Source organism: Geotrypetes seraphini, chromosome 13 (assembly GCF_902459505.1).
Source record: "Geotrypetes seraphini chromosome 13, aGeoSer1.1, whole genome shotgun sequence".
Lineage (NCBI taxonomy): Eukaryota > Metazoa > Chordata > Amphibia > Gymnophiona > Dermophiidae > Geotrypetes > Geotrypetes seraphini.
The window spans coordinates 64,395,576-64,412,661 of NC_047096.1; the positions used below are offsets into that span (position 1 = coordinate 64,395,576).

The 17,086-nt window shown below is 43.4% G+C and overlaps 1 protein-coding gene across 6 annotated transcripts in view; it reads left to right on the forward strand.

The window, feature by feature from the left end:
• Positions 1 to 17,086, forward strand: part of GRB7 (growth factor receptor bound protein 7) — a 160,980-nt gene that overhangs the window by 118,943 nt on the left and 24,951 nt on the right. For all 6 annotated transcript variants that reach the window (XR_004536764.1, XM_033918022.1, XM_033918023.1 and 3 more), the window contains 2 exons: positions 4,072 to 4,209; positions 11,153 to 11,263. Coding sequence is in view for 5 of the 6 variants with exons in the window: in XM_033918022.1 (XP_033773913.1) it covers positions 4,072 to 4,209; positions 11,153 to 11,263 (249 nt within the window). In the remaining variant the exon portion in view is untranslated. The remainder of the gene's footprint in view (positions 1 to 4,071; positions 4,210 to 11,152; positions 11,264 to 17,086) is intronic.

The window sequence follows — 17,086 nt, forward strand, 5'->3', positions numbered from 1 at the left end:
CACTTGGCACTAATTAAGATTTGGGCACCAATCTAGCTGTCATGCTATTCTGTAACAATAGATGCATAAATTGGATTATGTGCAACTCATGGGGGGTGGGCATGGGCTGGTCGGAGGTATTCACAAAAGATGCATGCAATGTTAAAGAATAGTGGGGATCTGCATCCAATTGGCATGACAGGATTTACACAAGGTTTCAGCTGGCTTAAGCTCTCATGCAAATTCCATAGAGTGCTCATTCCATAGAGTGCTCATCCCTTAGTAGAACAGCATTGCACGCCAAATTTTATTGGTGCTGAATTTTGACACAATTTATAGAATCTGGCCCTAAATGTCTATTCTGAAAGACTCAACTTAAACAGGGCCTGAGTAATCACACGGGGATCATACATATCATACCTGCTAGACATACCCTCCTTCAGAGACATCAAATAAAAACCATCAGGACAAGAATGTCCTCAGTGAAGGAATTAAAAGTAGAAGAGGACACTGGAAAATTCAAGAAAGGGATATAAAGATCATCCTCTTCACAGACTACTATAATAAATAACATAGAAGAGATAGCGCCCTGCCCTCAGGAATATGATAGGGTGAACACAGTAGAGAAGCCCAGAATGCTAAGTAGGATTTCAATAATACATAGTGCACGATTCTAGAAAGAGGTGTGGTGTATATGCAGAATGATTGTATAAAGCTGTAGATACATAAGACGAGTGTATTCATAGGGTGAAGGATGAAGATATTGTGTAAATATTGCTTACTCAGCCAAATGAGTAGCACATGAAGATGTATTGAAACACATCAAACGTGCTAACTCTGAATTGTAACACCATTACAGAAGCTCATGTAACCACTCTGAATTGATCCCCCCTCCAGTCTTTAGTAGTGGTATAGAAGCTTTCAATAAACACACTTGTGTTCATCAACTAATCCAGCAAAGTACTATACTCATAAGTTTAACTTTGTAGTGGTTACTATCTTATGGAACCTAATCCCGTTTACATGTGTTAGAATAATGAACCATCAGCGGTATCTTCTTTTAGGTCATCTTGGAGAGATGACTAGATATAATACATTTGGAAGTTCAATGGATCACTTCCCTGAAGAAGGTTTCGAAACTGACCATGTTGGAATAGTCCATTTTGCTTATCCTCCATTGAAGCCAAGTGCAATCAGTTAAGCTTTTACTAGAAGACATTTTTTAAAGTAATTTATGAGGGATTTCTCAACAAATAGTTAAAGTATTCATAACGATGATGGTCAGTGGGCAGAAAATTCTACTGATATTTGCTGACCTAAAAAGACGCTTCTGATGGTCCATTGGTCAACATATGTGGAATATAAATGGGGCTTGGGTTCCATAAGATAGTTACCACTACCAAGTTAAACTTGCATAAGAACATAAGAATTGCCGCTGCTGGGTCAGACCAGTGGTCCATCGTGCCCAGCAGTCCGCTCCCATGGTGGCCCTCGGGTCAAAGACCAGCGCCCTAACTGAGACCAGCCCTACCTGCGTACGTTCTAGTTTCGCAGGAACTTGTCTAACTGTCTTGAATCCCTGGAGGGTGTTTCCCCTATGATAGCCTCCGGAAGAGTTCCAGTTTTCCACCACTCTGAGTGAAAAAGAACTTCCTTACGTTTGTACGGAATCTTATCACCTTTTATCTTTAGAGAGTGCCCTCTCGTTCTCCCTACCTTGGAGAGGTTAAACAACCTGTCTATCTACTTAATTCTATTCCCTTCATTATCTTGAAGGTTTCAATCATGTCCCCTCTGTCTCCTCTTTTCAAGGGAGAAGAGGCCCAGTTTCTCTAATCTCTCACTATATGACAACTCCTCCAGCCCCTTAACCATTTTAGTCATACTTCTCTGGACCCTTTTGAGTAGTACTGTGTCCTTCAAGTACGGCGACCAGTGCTGGACGCAGTATTCCAGGTGAGGGTGTACCATAGCCCAGTACCGCAGCATGATAACCTTCTCCGATCGGTTCGTGATCTCCCTTCTTAATCATTCCAAGCATTCTGCTTGCCCTTTTCGTCACTGCCGCGCAAGATCTGATCACATTGGAAAACTGGTCCTCGACGTGGTAGCTGGGCTTCAACGCTAAGAAGTGTAAGGTCATGCATCTCGGTAGCAGAAATCCATGCAGAACATACACCTTGAATGGAGAAACACTAGCTAGGACTTCAGAAGAACAGGATTTGGGAGTGATCATCAGCGCAGACATGAAGGCTGCCAAACAAGTAGAGAAGGCCTCATCCAAGGCAAGGCAAATGATGGGATGTATCAATAGAAGCTTAGTCAGCCGCAAACCTGAAGTCATAATGCCACTCTACAGAACCATGGTGAGACCTCATCTGGAATACTGTGTGCAATTCTGGAGGCCACATTACCGGAAAGATGTGCTTCGAGCTGAGTCGGTCCAGCGGATGGCCACTAGGATGGTCGCCGGACTCAAGGGTCTCTCATACGAAGAAAGACTGGGCAAACTGCAGCTCTATACCCTAGAGGAGCGGAGGGAAAGGGGTGACATGATTGAGACATTCAAGTACGTCACAGGTCGTGTAGAGGTGGAAAACGATATATTCTTTCCCAAGGGACCCTCGGTCACAAGGGGGCACCCGCTCAAACTCAGAGGAGGGAAATTTAGTGGTGACATCAGGAAGTATTTCTTCACAGAAAAGGTGGTAGATCACTGGAACAAACTTACGGTGCAGGTGATCAAGGCCACCAGTGTGCTCAACTTTAAGAATAAATGGGACATCCACGTGGGATCCCTACAACGGTCGAGTTAAGGAACTAGGTCATTAGCACTCAGACTTAATAGGGTGGGTTAATGGAGTGGGCAGACTTGATGGGCTGTAGCCCTTTTCTGCTGTCATCTTTCTATGTTTCTATGACGGCTTCATTGACTTGTTGACCAGTACTCCCAAGTCTCTTTCCTGAGGTGTCTCAGAGTACTGCACCAGACATCCTGTATTCATGTGCAAGATTTTTGTTACCAACATGCATCACCTTACACTTGTCTACGTTAAACTTCATTTGCCATGTCGCAGCCCATTTCTCGAGCATGTTTATGTCCTGTTGCAGGTCTTCGCCATCCTCCAGCATCTTTACTACTCTGAATAACTTCATATCATCTGCAAATTTAGTCACCTCACTCGTCGTTCCAATTTCTAGGTTGTTGAAGAACACAGGCCCAAGCACCAAACCCTGCGGCACTCCACTGGCGATAGCTTTTCCAGTCCAAGTATTGTCCATTTACCCCCCCACCCACTCTTTGCTTTCTATCTGCCAACCAGTTTTTGATCCACGTGTGTATTTCACCCTCAATCCCATGGCTCGCAATTTTTTGAAGTAGTCGTTCATGCGGAACCTTGTCAAACGCCTTCTGAAAATCCAGATATACAATGTCGACCGGGTCACCTTTGTCTAGCTGCCTGTTAACTCCCTTGAAAAAGTGCAGCAAGTTTGTCAAGCAAGATCTTCCTTTGCTGAAGCCGTGCTGGCTGGTTCTCATCAGATTGTGTCAGAGTATAGTACACTGCTGGCATAGTTGATGGAACATATATCCTAAAAAGATTTCCATTAGAAATTACATCTGCTACCAAGCACTTTTATGATTGAGCAGCATTCCCCAGTGGTTTTGACCCCCTCCCCCCAAATTGGCAAAAGACTGGTCAATGTGACAAGGTTGGGATGGTTACCTAAGATCACAAAGATAACCAGTTATGTTGCCTTTGTACAATGTAAGTGGCCAAGTGTTGGCTTTGAACCCATTGATATTATATATTTTATTTTTCTAAAATGGATGTTTATACTGCATGCACCTGGTGCATAAATGTCCATTTTTCCTTATTGTAGTACAGGATCTACACTGGCAGATTCTGTTCTAAAATACTGGTGAAACTTGAGACACCCTGACCTGCACAGCCCAATTGTTTCATCTACAACTTGTCTACAATAGAGCTGTGTATGAGGTGAGGGACTGTAGTGTTGCATTGCTCTGCTATTAGGCCACATCTGCTCTTCGGAACTGTCTCTTTCTGATTCATATCCTTCCATGAAAAGAATTTCTTGAATTCTGGGAGCTGTCCAGAGATCCAGGGTTATCTGCACCTAAAGGAGATGGGAAAGAAAGTCTGGAAGAGGCTTTACTTCCTCCTGCGGCGATCAGGACTCTACTATTCAACAAAAGGTACCTCCAAGGTAAGAACATGTTTCTGGCTCTCTCTCCATCTTCCCTTGACTCTTTAACCTCTTGCTCCTTCTTAGAAGATTCTAGATCCTGTGCACCTATGCACACAGACTTTCAAACCCCTCCAAGACTGCTGCCAGGCAGTCTTAAGGTGCTGCGCAACTATACAACTTGCAACAAAATGGCACATCAGATCTGTCACAATACTAGGGTTACCAGATGTCCGGATTTCCCCGGACAGGTCTTCCTTTTCGAGAACATGTCCGGGGGTCCAGACAGCTTTTCAAAACCCGGCACTTTGTCTGAGTGTTTGAAAAGCTTCCTTGAAATCGCATCGGGCAGGAGGGCTTGCGCGGATGCCACGTAATGACATCATGAGCAAGCACGGATGAGCAGGCAGTGGGGGGTGGGACTGGGGCATAACGGGTTGGGGATGGATGGAACTGGGTGAGTCTAGGGGTCAGGGTTTTACTAAAGTAAAATCTGGAAACCCTACACAATACTGTTATAAGCATTGTAGAAAGGCTCAGTGGTGTTTAACCCTTTCAGGACCATAAGGATCGTAGGCCAATTTTTGTGGTTTTGACGACATTTTTATGGTAAAAAGGGCTTGCAGATGCCAAAAAATTGATTTTTTTTGTGAAATATCATTATTTTTTTAAAAAAAAATCACACTTCTGGCTTATGGACAGTGTGGCAAGTGAATCTTCTCGTCAATCTGGCAACGACGCTAATGAATGAATGTCGGAACCAGTTTGTTTACCTAAAGGCAGTATCCTATGGAATCCGTACCTATCAAATTTAGAACTGTAGACTATCCCAATCAAAATTTATAGGATTTTAAAGTTAGGGGACAAATATGTCCCTTGGTCCTGAAAGGGCTAACATGCAATTTGCCACCAAACCCCTTCATAGCTGTTCACTGGCAGGCTAAGCCATTAGCATCAGGCTCCCCATCTTTGCCTTTCCAGATTTCTCTAATGAATTCTTCTCTTGGCCCCGACTCTGGACTCCTCTCCCTCCTGAAGGATGTATGTGTGCTTGGTTTTTATGGAGAGAGAGAGAGGGGGGGGGGGTTTATCCTGTTTTTAACTATCCCCTGATTTTCTTCAGCTGGCCTCCCAGTTGGTCATACCCACAACAGATACATTGTTTGGAGACAGTTTCCCAGAAGTTATTTATTTATATAAAACAGTTATATATATTCTACTTAGAATCCCTAAGAGCATCTGGGTCAGAGCAATGGTCCGTCAAGCCCAGTAGCCCGTTCTCACGGTGGCCAGTCCAGGTCACTAGTACCTGGACAAAACCCAAGGAGTAGCAACATTCTATGCTACCAATCCAGGGCAAGCAGTGGCTTCCCCCATGTTTTTCTCAATGACAGACTATGGACTCTTCCTCCAGGAACGTGTCCAAACCTTTCTTAAAACCAGCTACGCTATCCGCCCTTACCACAACCTCTGGCAACGAGTTCTAGAGCTTAACTATTCTGTGAGTGAAAAAAAAAATTCCTCCCATTGATTTTAAAAGTATTTCCCTGTAACTTTGAGTGTCCCCTAGTCTTTGTAATTTTTGACAGAGTGAAAAATCAATCCACTTGTATCCGTTCTATTCCACTCAGGATTTTGTAGACTTCAATCATAGCTCCCCTCAGCAGAAGAACCCTAACCATTTTAGCCTTTCCTAATATGAGAAGAGTTCCATCCCCTTTATCATCTTGGTCGCTCTTCTTTGAACCATTTCTAGCATCACTATATCTTTCTTGAAATAAGGAGACCAGAATTGAATGCAATACTCCAGATGAGGTCGCACCATGGAGCGATACAATGGCATTATAACATTCTTAGTCTTGTTCACCATCCCTTTTTTTAATAATTCCTAGCATCCTGTTTGCTTTTTTGGCTGCCACTGCACTTTGGGTGGAAGGTTTCATCATATTGTCTACGATGATACCCAGATCCTTTTCTTGAGTGCTAATCCCCAAGGTAGATCCTAACATCCGGTAACTGTGATTCAGGTTATTCTTCCCAATGTGCACCACTTGTATTTGTCCACATTAAATTTAATCTGCCATTTGGATGCCCAGTCTTCCAATTTTCTAAGGTCCACCTGCAATTTTTCACAGTCCACATGCGTTTTTTGAACAGTGGAGTGTCATCTTCAAATTTAATCACCTCACTCATTCTAATTTCCAGATCATTTATTATTAAGTTAAATAGCACTGGTCCCAGTACAGACCCCTGCAGCACTCCACTGTTTACTCTTCTCCATTGAGAAAATGACCATTTAACCCTACCCTCTGTTTTCTATGAGACAACCAATTCCTAATCCACAACTGAACTTTGCCACCTATCCCATGACACTTTAATTTTCTCAGGAGCCTCTCATGAGGAACTTTATCAAAAGCTTTCTGAAAATTTAGATACACTATATCAACTGGCTCATCTTTATCCACATGTTTAGTCACACTTTCAAAGAAGTCAAGCAAACTTGTGAGGCAAGATTTCCCTCGGCTGAACCCATGCTGACTCCGTCTCATTAAATGTTTGTCTACATGTGCCACAATTTTATTTTTTGTAATTGTTTCTACCATTTTGCCCGGCACTGAAGTGAGATTTACCAGTCTGTAATTTCCCGGATCTCCCCTGGAGCCTTTTTTAAAAATTGGCATAAAATTGACCACCCTCTAATCTTCAACTACTATAGATGATTTTAGTGACAGGTTACAGAACACGAACAGCTGGTCAGCAAGTGGATTAAAATGAAAACACAAAGCAAAAAAAGTAGGGGAGGACCAATACAATTTCAACTCGAGGTTACGACCAGCTGGGTATAGATAAAGTTCATGTAAACACTTTACAAGATGTATGAGCAACAGTATCCTTAGAAATACAAATGAGTAACCTATTCCTTGTAATTAAGCATTTTTTGGAAACCTTCCATTCAGTTGCATACAATATTTAACTAGGTTGACATTTTGTATTACCAAGTATACTGTTGTTCATGCAGACACTTTACAAGATGGGTAGAGGCACAAAAGTTCATACATCTGGTTTGATTTATTGACTCCTGAGGCAGACGCCCCCATGCCAGATGTGCATTGAGCCTGACTAAAAGTGGTTTTTAACCTTGAGTTGAAATTGTATTGGTCCTCCCCCTACTTTTTTTTTTTTGCATAGGGTTTTTTTTTCATAGGGGTTTCTCTTTATTTTATTTTATTTTTTTTACAATAAAAGCGTACATAAAATCAGCAAAAATTACACACATGCAACTATACCATGCCTCAGACAAACTACAACTGAAAATATTTCACTAAATAGAAAATAAATCACTGTGCCATTATTTCAACTGTAATAGGCTTGCACAAAATAAAATATTTTTACATTTTAACATTTTTATTGAAGGAATAAAGTGAATAAACATTTATGCAATACATTTCAAATGATTTCATACATTTTGAAAATTCAATCCACATATTCTATTAAATACAATCATTCCTCCAAATATTTTTTATGACAACCCCTAATCCCCCCCACCCTCCCTTCCCCGTCTACCCTCCCTCCTTCCCATTCCCCCTCCCTCTCAAGATGGAAGGTGACAAAGACAGCCAGGTCTAGGATACAATAAAGGCAATAAAAGCTTCAATGCAATTCATTAAGAATCAAGCTTCACGCTCTAGGTGAAAGTTTTTGAATATAAGGGTCCCCAAATTTTCATAAAAAGACGAGTTTGTCTAGGAGAACATAAAACTTCCCAAACTTCAAATAAAGTACATGATGTTATTGATTCCTCCAATGCTAAAAACTAGGAGGTTCTGTCTGCAATCAATATTGCATAATACAGTTATGATCCACAATTCAAGCTTTCTGAAATAAGGCATCTTCCTTGACCATATACCCCCCAAAAGAAAAAAAGACCCAATAATCCACAGTAGAATCAATCCAACGATAAAAACAAAAAACTGTGGATGCTGATGTTCTGAGAATGATTTATTATATGCTCTTTCACAAAATAATCATAAAAATACAAATGTAATAGTCCAACCGGATCCTTCCTCTCCTCTCCCGCTCAACGTCAATTCTAATGTCGGAAAGGATGTTCCGGGCACCCAGAAGACATACCAAAAATTCCAGAATACATACCGGAGGTAAAATCTCCATTACCTTGAATCGGTGAAACATCAGTTACACGAGGATTATAAGCCCATAACTTCAACAATTTACCCCATACTAACCTCAGAGGATTTAAAATAGAATTACATCGTAAATGAACCGGTAATCTTGATTTGGGTACATGAAGTAAAACGAAAATTGATAAGGATGAAAAAAGGCCTTTTCATAAGATAGCGGAGTATATAAATCATCCTCATGAAAACAGGAAGTAGGCAGGACCCGGCAGAGAGGAAGGCCTGAAGCCGGCAACAGCAGCGAATTGTAAACACTGCTGCTGCCCGAAGAAGGTAATGGCGCTAGGCCTTGGAGCACCCAAGGCAGACCGCTTCTCTCCCCTCCCAGCTGAACCCACGCTGACCCTCCAATCTCTCCCTCCCATGCGAACTCTGCCGACCCTTCCAGCGAGATGACCAAGCAGCAAACCTTCCTCCAATAACGTTGGCAGCCACAGCATGCTAAACAGGCTGCTTCGCGGCTTTCTCCTGCTGGTGAAGAGTCACTGATGATGTCATCAGTGACGTGGTCAGCGTGGCCCAAGTGATGATGCTGCCGCTGCCGAATCCAGGCTGCGATCCCCTGTCCCTTTGTCCCCACTCACAGCTTTGGGATGCCCTCTCTGAATACAGGACATTTTGGCGTCCCCGAAGCTGTGAGTGGGGACAACTGGACAGGGGATCTGTAAAAGGGACTGTAAAATTAACAAGAAAAGAGTTCTATAATAAACAAAGGGACAATAATAGTAAATAATTGTTTGCAATTCTTCAGTCACTAACAGAGAATTATAATTCAAAAGATCAACTCCTTCACTAGACTGGGTGAATTTTTTGAAAACAAAATCCAGTGATTTGAGACACTCTATGAACCTTCCCCGAATAGATAATCCGGTGCATTCAGACGAGGAAATGGATAAGCAGGTCCAAGACAAATTAGAATCCTTTCATAGTTGTTCATTAACTCGGATATCTAAAATAATAACTAAGATCAAAAAATATATGCTCTCTACATGATCCAATCCTGTTCACTTGGATTAAGATGGATTGTCGCTGTCTGATACCATTATTATTATTATTATTATTAATGGTTAACCAAAGTTTGGAGAGAGGAATTTTTCCTGAGGTTTGGAAACATTCATATATAACACCCATACTGAAATCAGAAAAAGCAGATCCTTTAGACCTTAAAAATTACAGACCAGTGTCAAACCTTTGTTTATCAAGTAACATTATAGAACACGTAATTTTTAGGACAGCTTCAAGAGTTTATTGAGAAGACTAAAGTACTCCATCCGAAATAAGCAGGTTCCCATAAAGGTCATAGTACAGAAACACTTATGACTTGTTTTCTATAAACGGCACCTTGCGGTTGTTTGATACTTGTACCGATCGGTGCTTTCAAGTTAGATGCTGTTAGGTGCCATTTATAGAATTGGCCCCTTTGTGCTGAAGCCCACCCAAAATTAGCTAAAATCTCTCTCTCAACTTCACCCATAAGTAACAATAGTCCACAAAGCTGTTAATTGAGGACTAATGCATTGGAGGAAATCACTCTTTGAAACCACCTTCGAATTTCAAGGCCCCAAAATTTGGAACTGCTTCCCTCCTGACCTGCTTACATCACACCTCCTCCTATCTCTAATTTAGGAAGGTGCTAAAACACAACTGTTTTCATTATAGTCTTGCTATGATTCATAATTCATAACCTTATTAATCTTATGTAAACAGCAATGATTCCCAGTTGGCATTTGCAGGGTATAAGAATATGATATGGTATATTGTTATACAAAGAATCTGCTATGGCTAGCCTAACCTTTGATTCATTTGTACATACATAAGAACATATGGTCCATCGTGCCCAGTGCTCACGCGGTGGCCCCCAGGTCAATGACCAGTGCTCTAAATGAGTCCAGACTCACCTGTGTACGTTCAAGTTTAGCAGGAACTTGTCCAACTTTGTCTTGAGTCCCTGTAGGATGTTTTCCCCTATAACAGACTCCGGAAGAGCGTTCCAGTTTTCTACCACTCTCTGGGTGAAGAAGAACTTCCTTACGTTTGTACAAAATCTATCCCCTTTCAACTTTACAGAGTGCCCTCTCGTTCTCCCTACCTTAGAGAGGGTGAACAATCTGTCTTATCTGCCAAGTCTATTCCCTTCAGTATTTTGAATGTTTCGATCATGTCCCCTCTGTCTCCTTTTCAAGGGAGAAGAGGCCCAGTTTCTCTAATCTCTCACTGTACGGCAACTCCTCCAGCCCCTTAACCATTTTAGTCGCTCTTCTCTGGACCCTTTTGAGTAGTACCGTGTCCTTCTTCGTGTATGGCGACCAGTGCTGGACGCAGTACTCCAGGTGAGGGGGGCGCACCATGGCCCAGTACAGCGGCATGATAACCTTCTCCGATCTATTCGTGATCCCCTTCTTAATCATTCCTAGCATTCTGTTTGCCCTTTTTGCCGCCGCCGCACATTGCACAGACGGCTTCATCAACTTGTCGATCAGAACTCCCAAGTCTCTTTCCTGCGAGGTCTCTCCAAGTACCACCCCAGACATCCTGTATTCGTGCATGAGATTTTCGTTACTGACATGCTTCACTTTACACTTATCCACGTTGAACCTCATTTGCCATGTCAATGTGTTTAATGACTGAAATGAATCTAACACAATTTAAAAATTTTAATATGTATGTTTGACTGTACAGCACTGAGTGTGAAGATGATTTTGGATTGATGGTGTAGAAAACACTTCAAATAACCATGATTTTCTTCTTCACTGTTTTTCATTGGACAGGACCCTCAGCACTTACAATATTTCATTGACGTCACAGAATCCAATGTCTTCTTTGTGACACAAGGCAAGAAGCTTTATGGCACCCCAACAGAATATGGCTTCTGCATAAAGGTGAGAGGGTGAGCCTGGCACTACACTAGGGCAGAATGTATTAGCATCTGCCTTCTTACAGTGGGTTTTTGTTATTGTGAATTCCATATTCACAGATTTGCTTATTCTCACGAAATAAAGAGTAACCAATTTTTGCTATTCACGGTCATGCACAGTGTGTTCCCATGAGGATGAAAGTATTCAGAGAGTTGTGCATGAGTACTATTACACCAAAATACCAAAGACAAAAACACTTTATTTATTCAGTTTTCTATAGCAGTGTTCTTCAACCTTTTTTACACCTATGGACTGGCGGAAATAAAAAGAATTATTTTGTGGACCGGCACTTGAACACTGGGCTAAGCCGTAGGCCAGACCCTGCCCATGTCTGCCCAATCTCTGCCCCAAACCCCGCCCCCATAATAGTACTAATTGTAACACTATTTTTTCCATTCATTTTTCATATATACACACAGTATAATTTTATTAACAACACATAATGGTTAACCACAAAATTAAACTAGACAAAGCAGACTTTATGCTTCTCAACATTCATTCCTACCAGAACACAGATAACCCTTATGCAAATACGGGACCAATAACTAAAGTATTAATATATACAAACAAACCCTAAGATGCAAGACTCTGCATGCAGTACAATCCCAGAGAAAAAGAAACAAATGCATTTCTTCCTGAAAAGTGCAAAATACAGACAGCAGATGTAAATTCAGACACAATTCAATCACTAAATTCAAAAATAAAATCATTCCTCCTACCTTGTTTCCCTCCTTCCTTCTGGCCTGCTCCCCATGTCCATTTATTCCGCCCCTGGTGTTATCTTCGGGCCGGCTCCTTCTTCCTCACTACTACAGTGCTTCAGCTGCAACTTTTGCAAGTGCAGTGCGGTCTCTTTCTGGAATTTCAGCTCTTCCAAGTGCTTCAGGAGCCTGTCCCTGTGCTCCTCCAGGCCCCTGATGTAGCTAGCTGCAAAGTTTTGTACCTCCAGTGCTACGGTCTTCACATGCTCCCCAGCTGCTTTACTGACTTTTTCAATTTTGTGTAATAACCCTGCCAGTGTTCCCACATGGGGCTGAGTGCATTTTAGGAGCTCCTTCATATAGTCCCCAAGTGTGTGGATGATGCTGCTGGCGAAATTGTAGGCATTCTCGTGGGCAGTGGCCCCTCGCGTGTCCCGCACCTCATTTGGAAGCTTTCCCTCTGATGTAGCAACGTCAGAGAGTAGGTTTCTGGTTCAGGCGCATGACACCTGTAGGCCGCTGCCCTTGGCTTTGTGTACTGCGACAGTGGAGAAGAGGGAGCTGACTGAAGATGACTGCCGCCGCATTGATCGCACTGCGGACTGGCGGTAGAAGGTTGGGCCCAATGCACATGCCGGCCCTGTGGACCGCCAGGAAATTTCTGCAGACCGGCACCAGTCCATGGACCGGCGGTTGAAGAACACTGTTCTATACCATTCTTCCAGGGGAGCTCAGAATGATTTATTCAAGTATTTTTTTCCTGTCTGTCCTGGCGGGCTCACCGTATATACTCGAAAATAGATGATATTTTTGGCCCAAAAATGGGGGTCCCATCCTATATTCAGGCCATCACCCAGTAACCACCCGACACCCTCCTGGACTTGCTGAGGACCTGGCATTAGGCCGGGGCAGAAGGGATCCCTCTCATCTAACGTTCTGGCCCATACTAACTATTTTTAACCCCTCCCCCACATACCTTTTCCCTGGTGGTCCAGCGGTGTATCCCGCGCTCAGCCCATCCTGCCGATGTCAGCGGTCAGAAGCCAGCGGCACACCTGGGCCAGCACGTGCAGGAGTGAGCTTTTGGAGCTCCCACCTGGCCCTGCGCAGCTCTCTCAATGGCTGCTGCGAGAACTGGCGGCAGCATTTCAGTAAGCAGCGCAGGGCGAGAGCTCCAACAGCTCACTCCTGCGCATGGCTGGCTTCTGACCGCTGACATCGGCAGGAGGGGCTCAGCGTGGGATACACTGCTAGACCACCAGGGAAAAGGTACATGGGGAAAGGGAGGGGTAAAATATAGTTAGTATGGGCCGGGACAGGAGATGGAATGAATCCCTCCTGTCCTGGCCTACCACACAGCTAGAGGAGGAAGTTTTTCTCTAAGGGAGCACCATCTTCTCTCGGAGATAGGAAGCAGACCAATCCAATCGAGGATAGTATATACATATATTTACTGTTTTCTTAATTTTGGAGACTGCTGTAATTGAGGAAAAATAAAAAACTTGAACCCATCTTATTGGAAGCAAAGTAATTCTGTGACTTAAAGAACTTAAACTTAACCAGGGTACAGGGAAGGAAGGTGGAACAGGATGCAGAGCCTGGAAGGGAGTGAGGGGGCTGGGTTCAGAGCTCGGCAGGTAAGGGCAGGTAAGGAAGGGGGCTTAGTGCAGAGCCTTGCAGGGTAGGGAGGGAAGGGGGCTGGGTGCAGAACTTTGCAGGGAACATGGCACGGGAACGTGTGAGGGAGGAGACACTGGGTGCAGATCCTGGCAGGGCAGGGCACTTGAATATTAAGCCCCCGTCTTTTATATTCGAGTCAACCATTTTTCCTCCTTTCTGTAGGGAAAATGGGGGTCTCGACTAATATTCAGATTAACTTATATTCGGTTATATACAATATTTAATATATCTGGTGCATTGAGGAAGCAAGTAACCTGCACAGGGTCACAAGGAGCAGTGCATGTCAGAACCCACAACCCCAGAGTGTCGAGGCTGCAAATCCAACCCCTGTGCCACACACTGACATAGTATGGTAGGAGATAGCATGGCAAACATTGTCTGACAGCAATGGCAAAACCATAGTTAACAAAGCATGGTAAAACATATATGTGAAACATATACAAAGCGCCTTGCGATCGATTGACAATCGCGCCAACTGATGCGTACAAGTATAAAATACATTTATAAAATGCAGACTATAATGAGCAAGCCGTTCTCTACAAGAAGAGTACACAAAATGATGTAGCAAAGGTGTACAGTAAACAGGATCACACAGGAACCAAACCCATTGGTGTGTGATACCCTAGAGCAGGGGTGCCCAACGCGTCGATCGCGATCGACCAGTAGCTCAGGAAGGCAACGCGAGTCGATCGCGGAGCCTATCCCGGGCTCTGTGATAGACTCGTGTTGCCGTCCTGATCTACGGGCCGATCAGCCTTCCTCTCCAGTGTTCTTTCTCCCTAGGGCCTTTTAGCTGGGCGATCCGCCCAGCTGTCATCTGCCGCTGCTGAACAAAAAACCGGCTTGGAGATTTCAGCCCGTAGCGAACTTATGCTCCGGGCTCTAAAGTGTGCGTGCCGGCTTCTCTTCTCTTCCCTCCGAAACCGGAAGTTATGTCCGGGGGGGAGGGGAGAAGGGAAGCCGGCGCGCACATGTTGAGAGCCCTGAAGCAAGCGTTCGCTATGGGCTAATGCGGGAGACAAGCATTTGTTCTTCTTCCTGCCGGGTCCTGCCTACTTTCTGTTTCCGCGAAGGCAGGACCCGGCAGCATTTCCCCTAATAGGTCGATCGCGATCTTGGGCTGATCAGCCTTCCTCTTCCCGATGGCAGAATTGACGTCGGGGAGAGGAATGCTGGTTGGCCGAAGCAGGGAGAGCTTGGGGCCTGTTATTGGTGGCGTTTGGGTCCTGGTCCCCGATGGTAATGGCAGTGGCAGTGACTTGGGGGAGGGCAGGGAGAAAGAAAGAAAAATGGCAGGCAGGGGGACAGAAGGAAAGAAGAGAAACAGAAAAAAAATGAAAGGGAGGCAGAGAGAAAGAAAGGGCAGGGAAGAGGAAGGAAAAGTTGGGGGAAGGAATAAGGTCTGGAGGAGAGGAAGCATACAGGCTAAAAGAAGGGAAGAAAGATTGTATGCATAGTCAGAAGAAGAAAGTGCAACCAGAGACTCATGAAATCACCAGACAAGGTAGGAAAAATGATTTTATTTTAAATTTAGTGATCACAATGTGTCTGAATTTATATCTGCTGTCTATATTTTACACTAAGGTCCCCTTTTACTAAACCGCAATAGAGGTTTTTAGCGCAGGGAGCCTAGGAGTGTCGAGAGCAGCGCTGGGCATTCAGCGCAGCTCCCTGCACTAAAAACTGCTAACGTGGTTTAGTAAAAAGGGAGGGAGTATATTTGTCTATTTTTGTATGGTTGTTACTGAAGTGATAGTGCATAGAGTCATCTGCTTTGACCTCTTTGAAAACCCTGGAATAGGAATGATGATTAACATTTTCTATGCGTACAGTGTGCGTTGTGTTTTTTTAAAATTTTATTGTTGGTAGATCATTGTGACTTGGTCATTTAAAAAGTAGCTCGCAAGCCCAAAAAGTGTGGGCACCCCTGCCCTAGAGGAAAGGAGAGACAGGGGAGATATGATTCAGACGTTCAAATACTTAAAGGGTATTAACGTAGAACAAAATCTTTTCCAGAGAAAGGAAAATGGTAAAACCAGAGGACATAATTTGAGGTTGAGGGGTGGTAGATTCAGGGGCAATGTTAGGAAATTCTACTTTACGGAGAGGGTGTTGGATGCCTGGAATGCGCTCCCAAGAGAGGTGGTGGAGAGTAAAACTGTGACTGAGTTCAAAGAAGCGTGGGATGAACACAGAAGATTTAGAATCAGAAAATAATATTAAAGATTGAACTAGGCCAGTTACTGGGCAGACTTGTACGGTCTGTGTCTGTGCATGGCCGTTTGGAGGAGGATGGGCAGGGGAGGGCTTCAATGGCTGGGAGGGTGTAGATGGGCTGGAGTAAGTCTTAACAGAGATTTCGGCAGTTGAAACCCAAGCACAGCACCGGGTAAAGCTTTGGATTCTCGCCCAGAAATAGCTAAGAAGAAAAAAAAAAATAATAATTTAAATTGAATCAGGTTGGGCAGACTGGATGGACCATTCGGGTCTTTATCTGCCGTCATCTACTATGTTACTATGTATGTTATATTGGATAAATGGTTCCATATTCGCAATTTTGGTATTCACTGGGTTTTCTAGGAACCTAATCCCAGACTGCACTGTACTGTATATTCTTATCTGGAAATGCCATGAGCCCAGAGGAGTATGTGTGCATAGCTCAAAGGGAGGAAGATTCTCAGAATCTGATGAGCTTAGAGGTAATATCCAACCCACAAATTGCAGACAGAAAATAGAATTTCTTATCAATCACAACAAACAGCAATATGGTAACGATCTCTTTGAGTGGAGCATTTTCGTTTGATGTAAAAAGAGCCAGACACGGCCACTACGTTTCAGCTAACGTCTACATCAGGAGCAAACATTAATATCCAAATTTCCAATGGTCTCGGGGGGAAAAAAAAGAAATGCACTTCTCGCTGTCAATTATGGAATGTGCATCATCCCTTCAAAGACAAAGACAACTCACGTTATGTTCTCTTAAGCTTCCGCAGCTGGTGTCATGATTGTTGTAGTTCTGGCCGCATCACAGTGGAACTGATGTTTCAGCCACAATGGCTGAAACTTTGGTTCCACTTACTCAGATGCAGCAAGACATTGATATCCACATTTCCAGTGGTCATAGAAAAAAGAAGAAATACCAGCAAAACCTACTGTAACAATCATGCAGTTTAGTCACACTCTCTCCTGCATTGGATATTAATGTTTACTCCTAATGCAGGCATTAGCCAAAACATGGCTATATTAGGTTCCTTTATTTTCACATCAATTAAAAACGCTCCATTACCATATTACTGTTTCCTATGATTGATATCCAACTCTATGTTCTGTCTCGGCATTTGATACATCACTTTGTCTTCGGGGAGGGGGGTGTCTTGCCCCAAAGAGTGTATAAGCTTAATAAAAG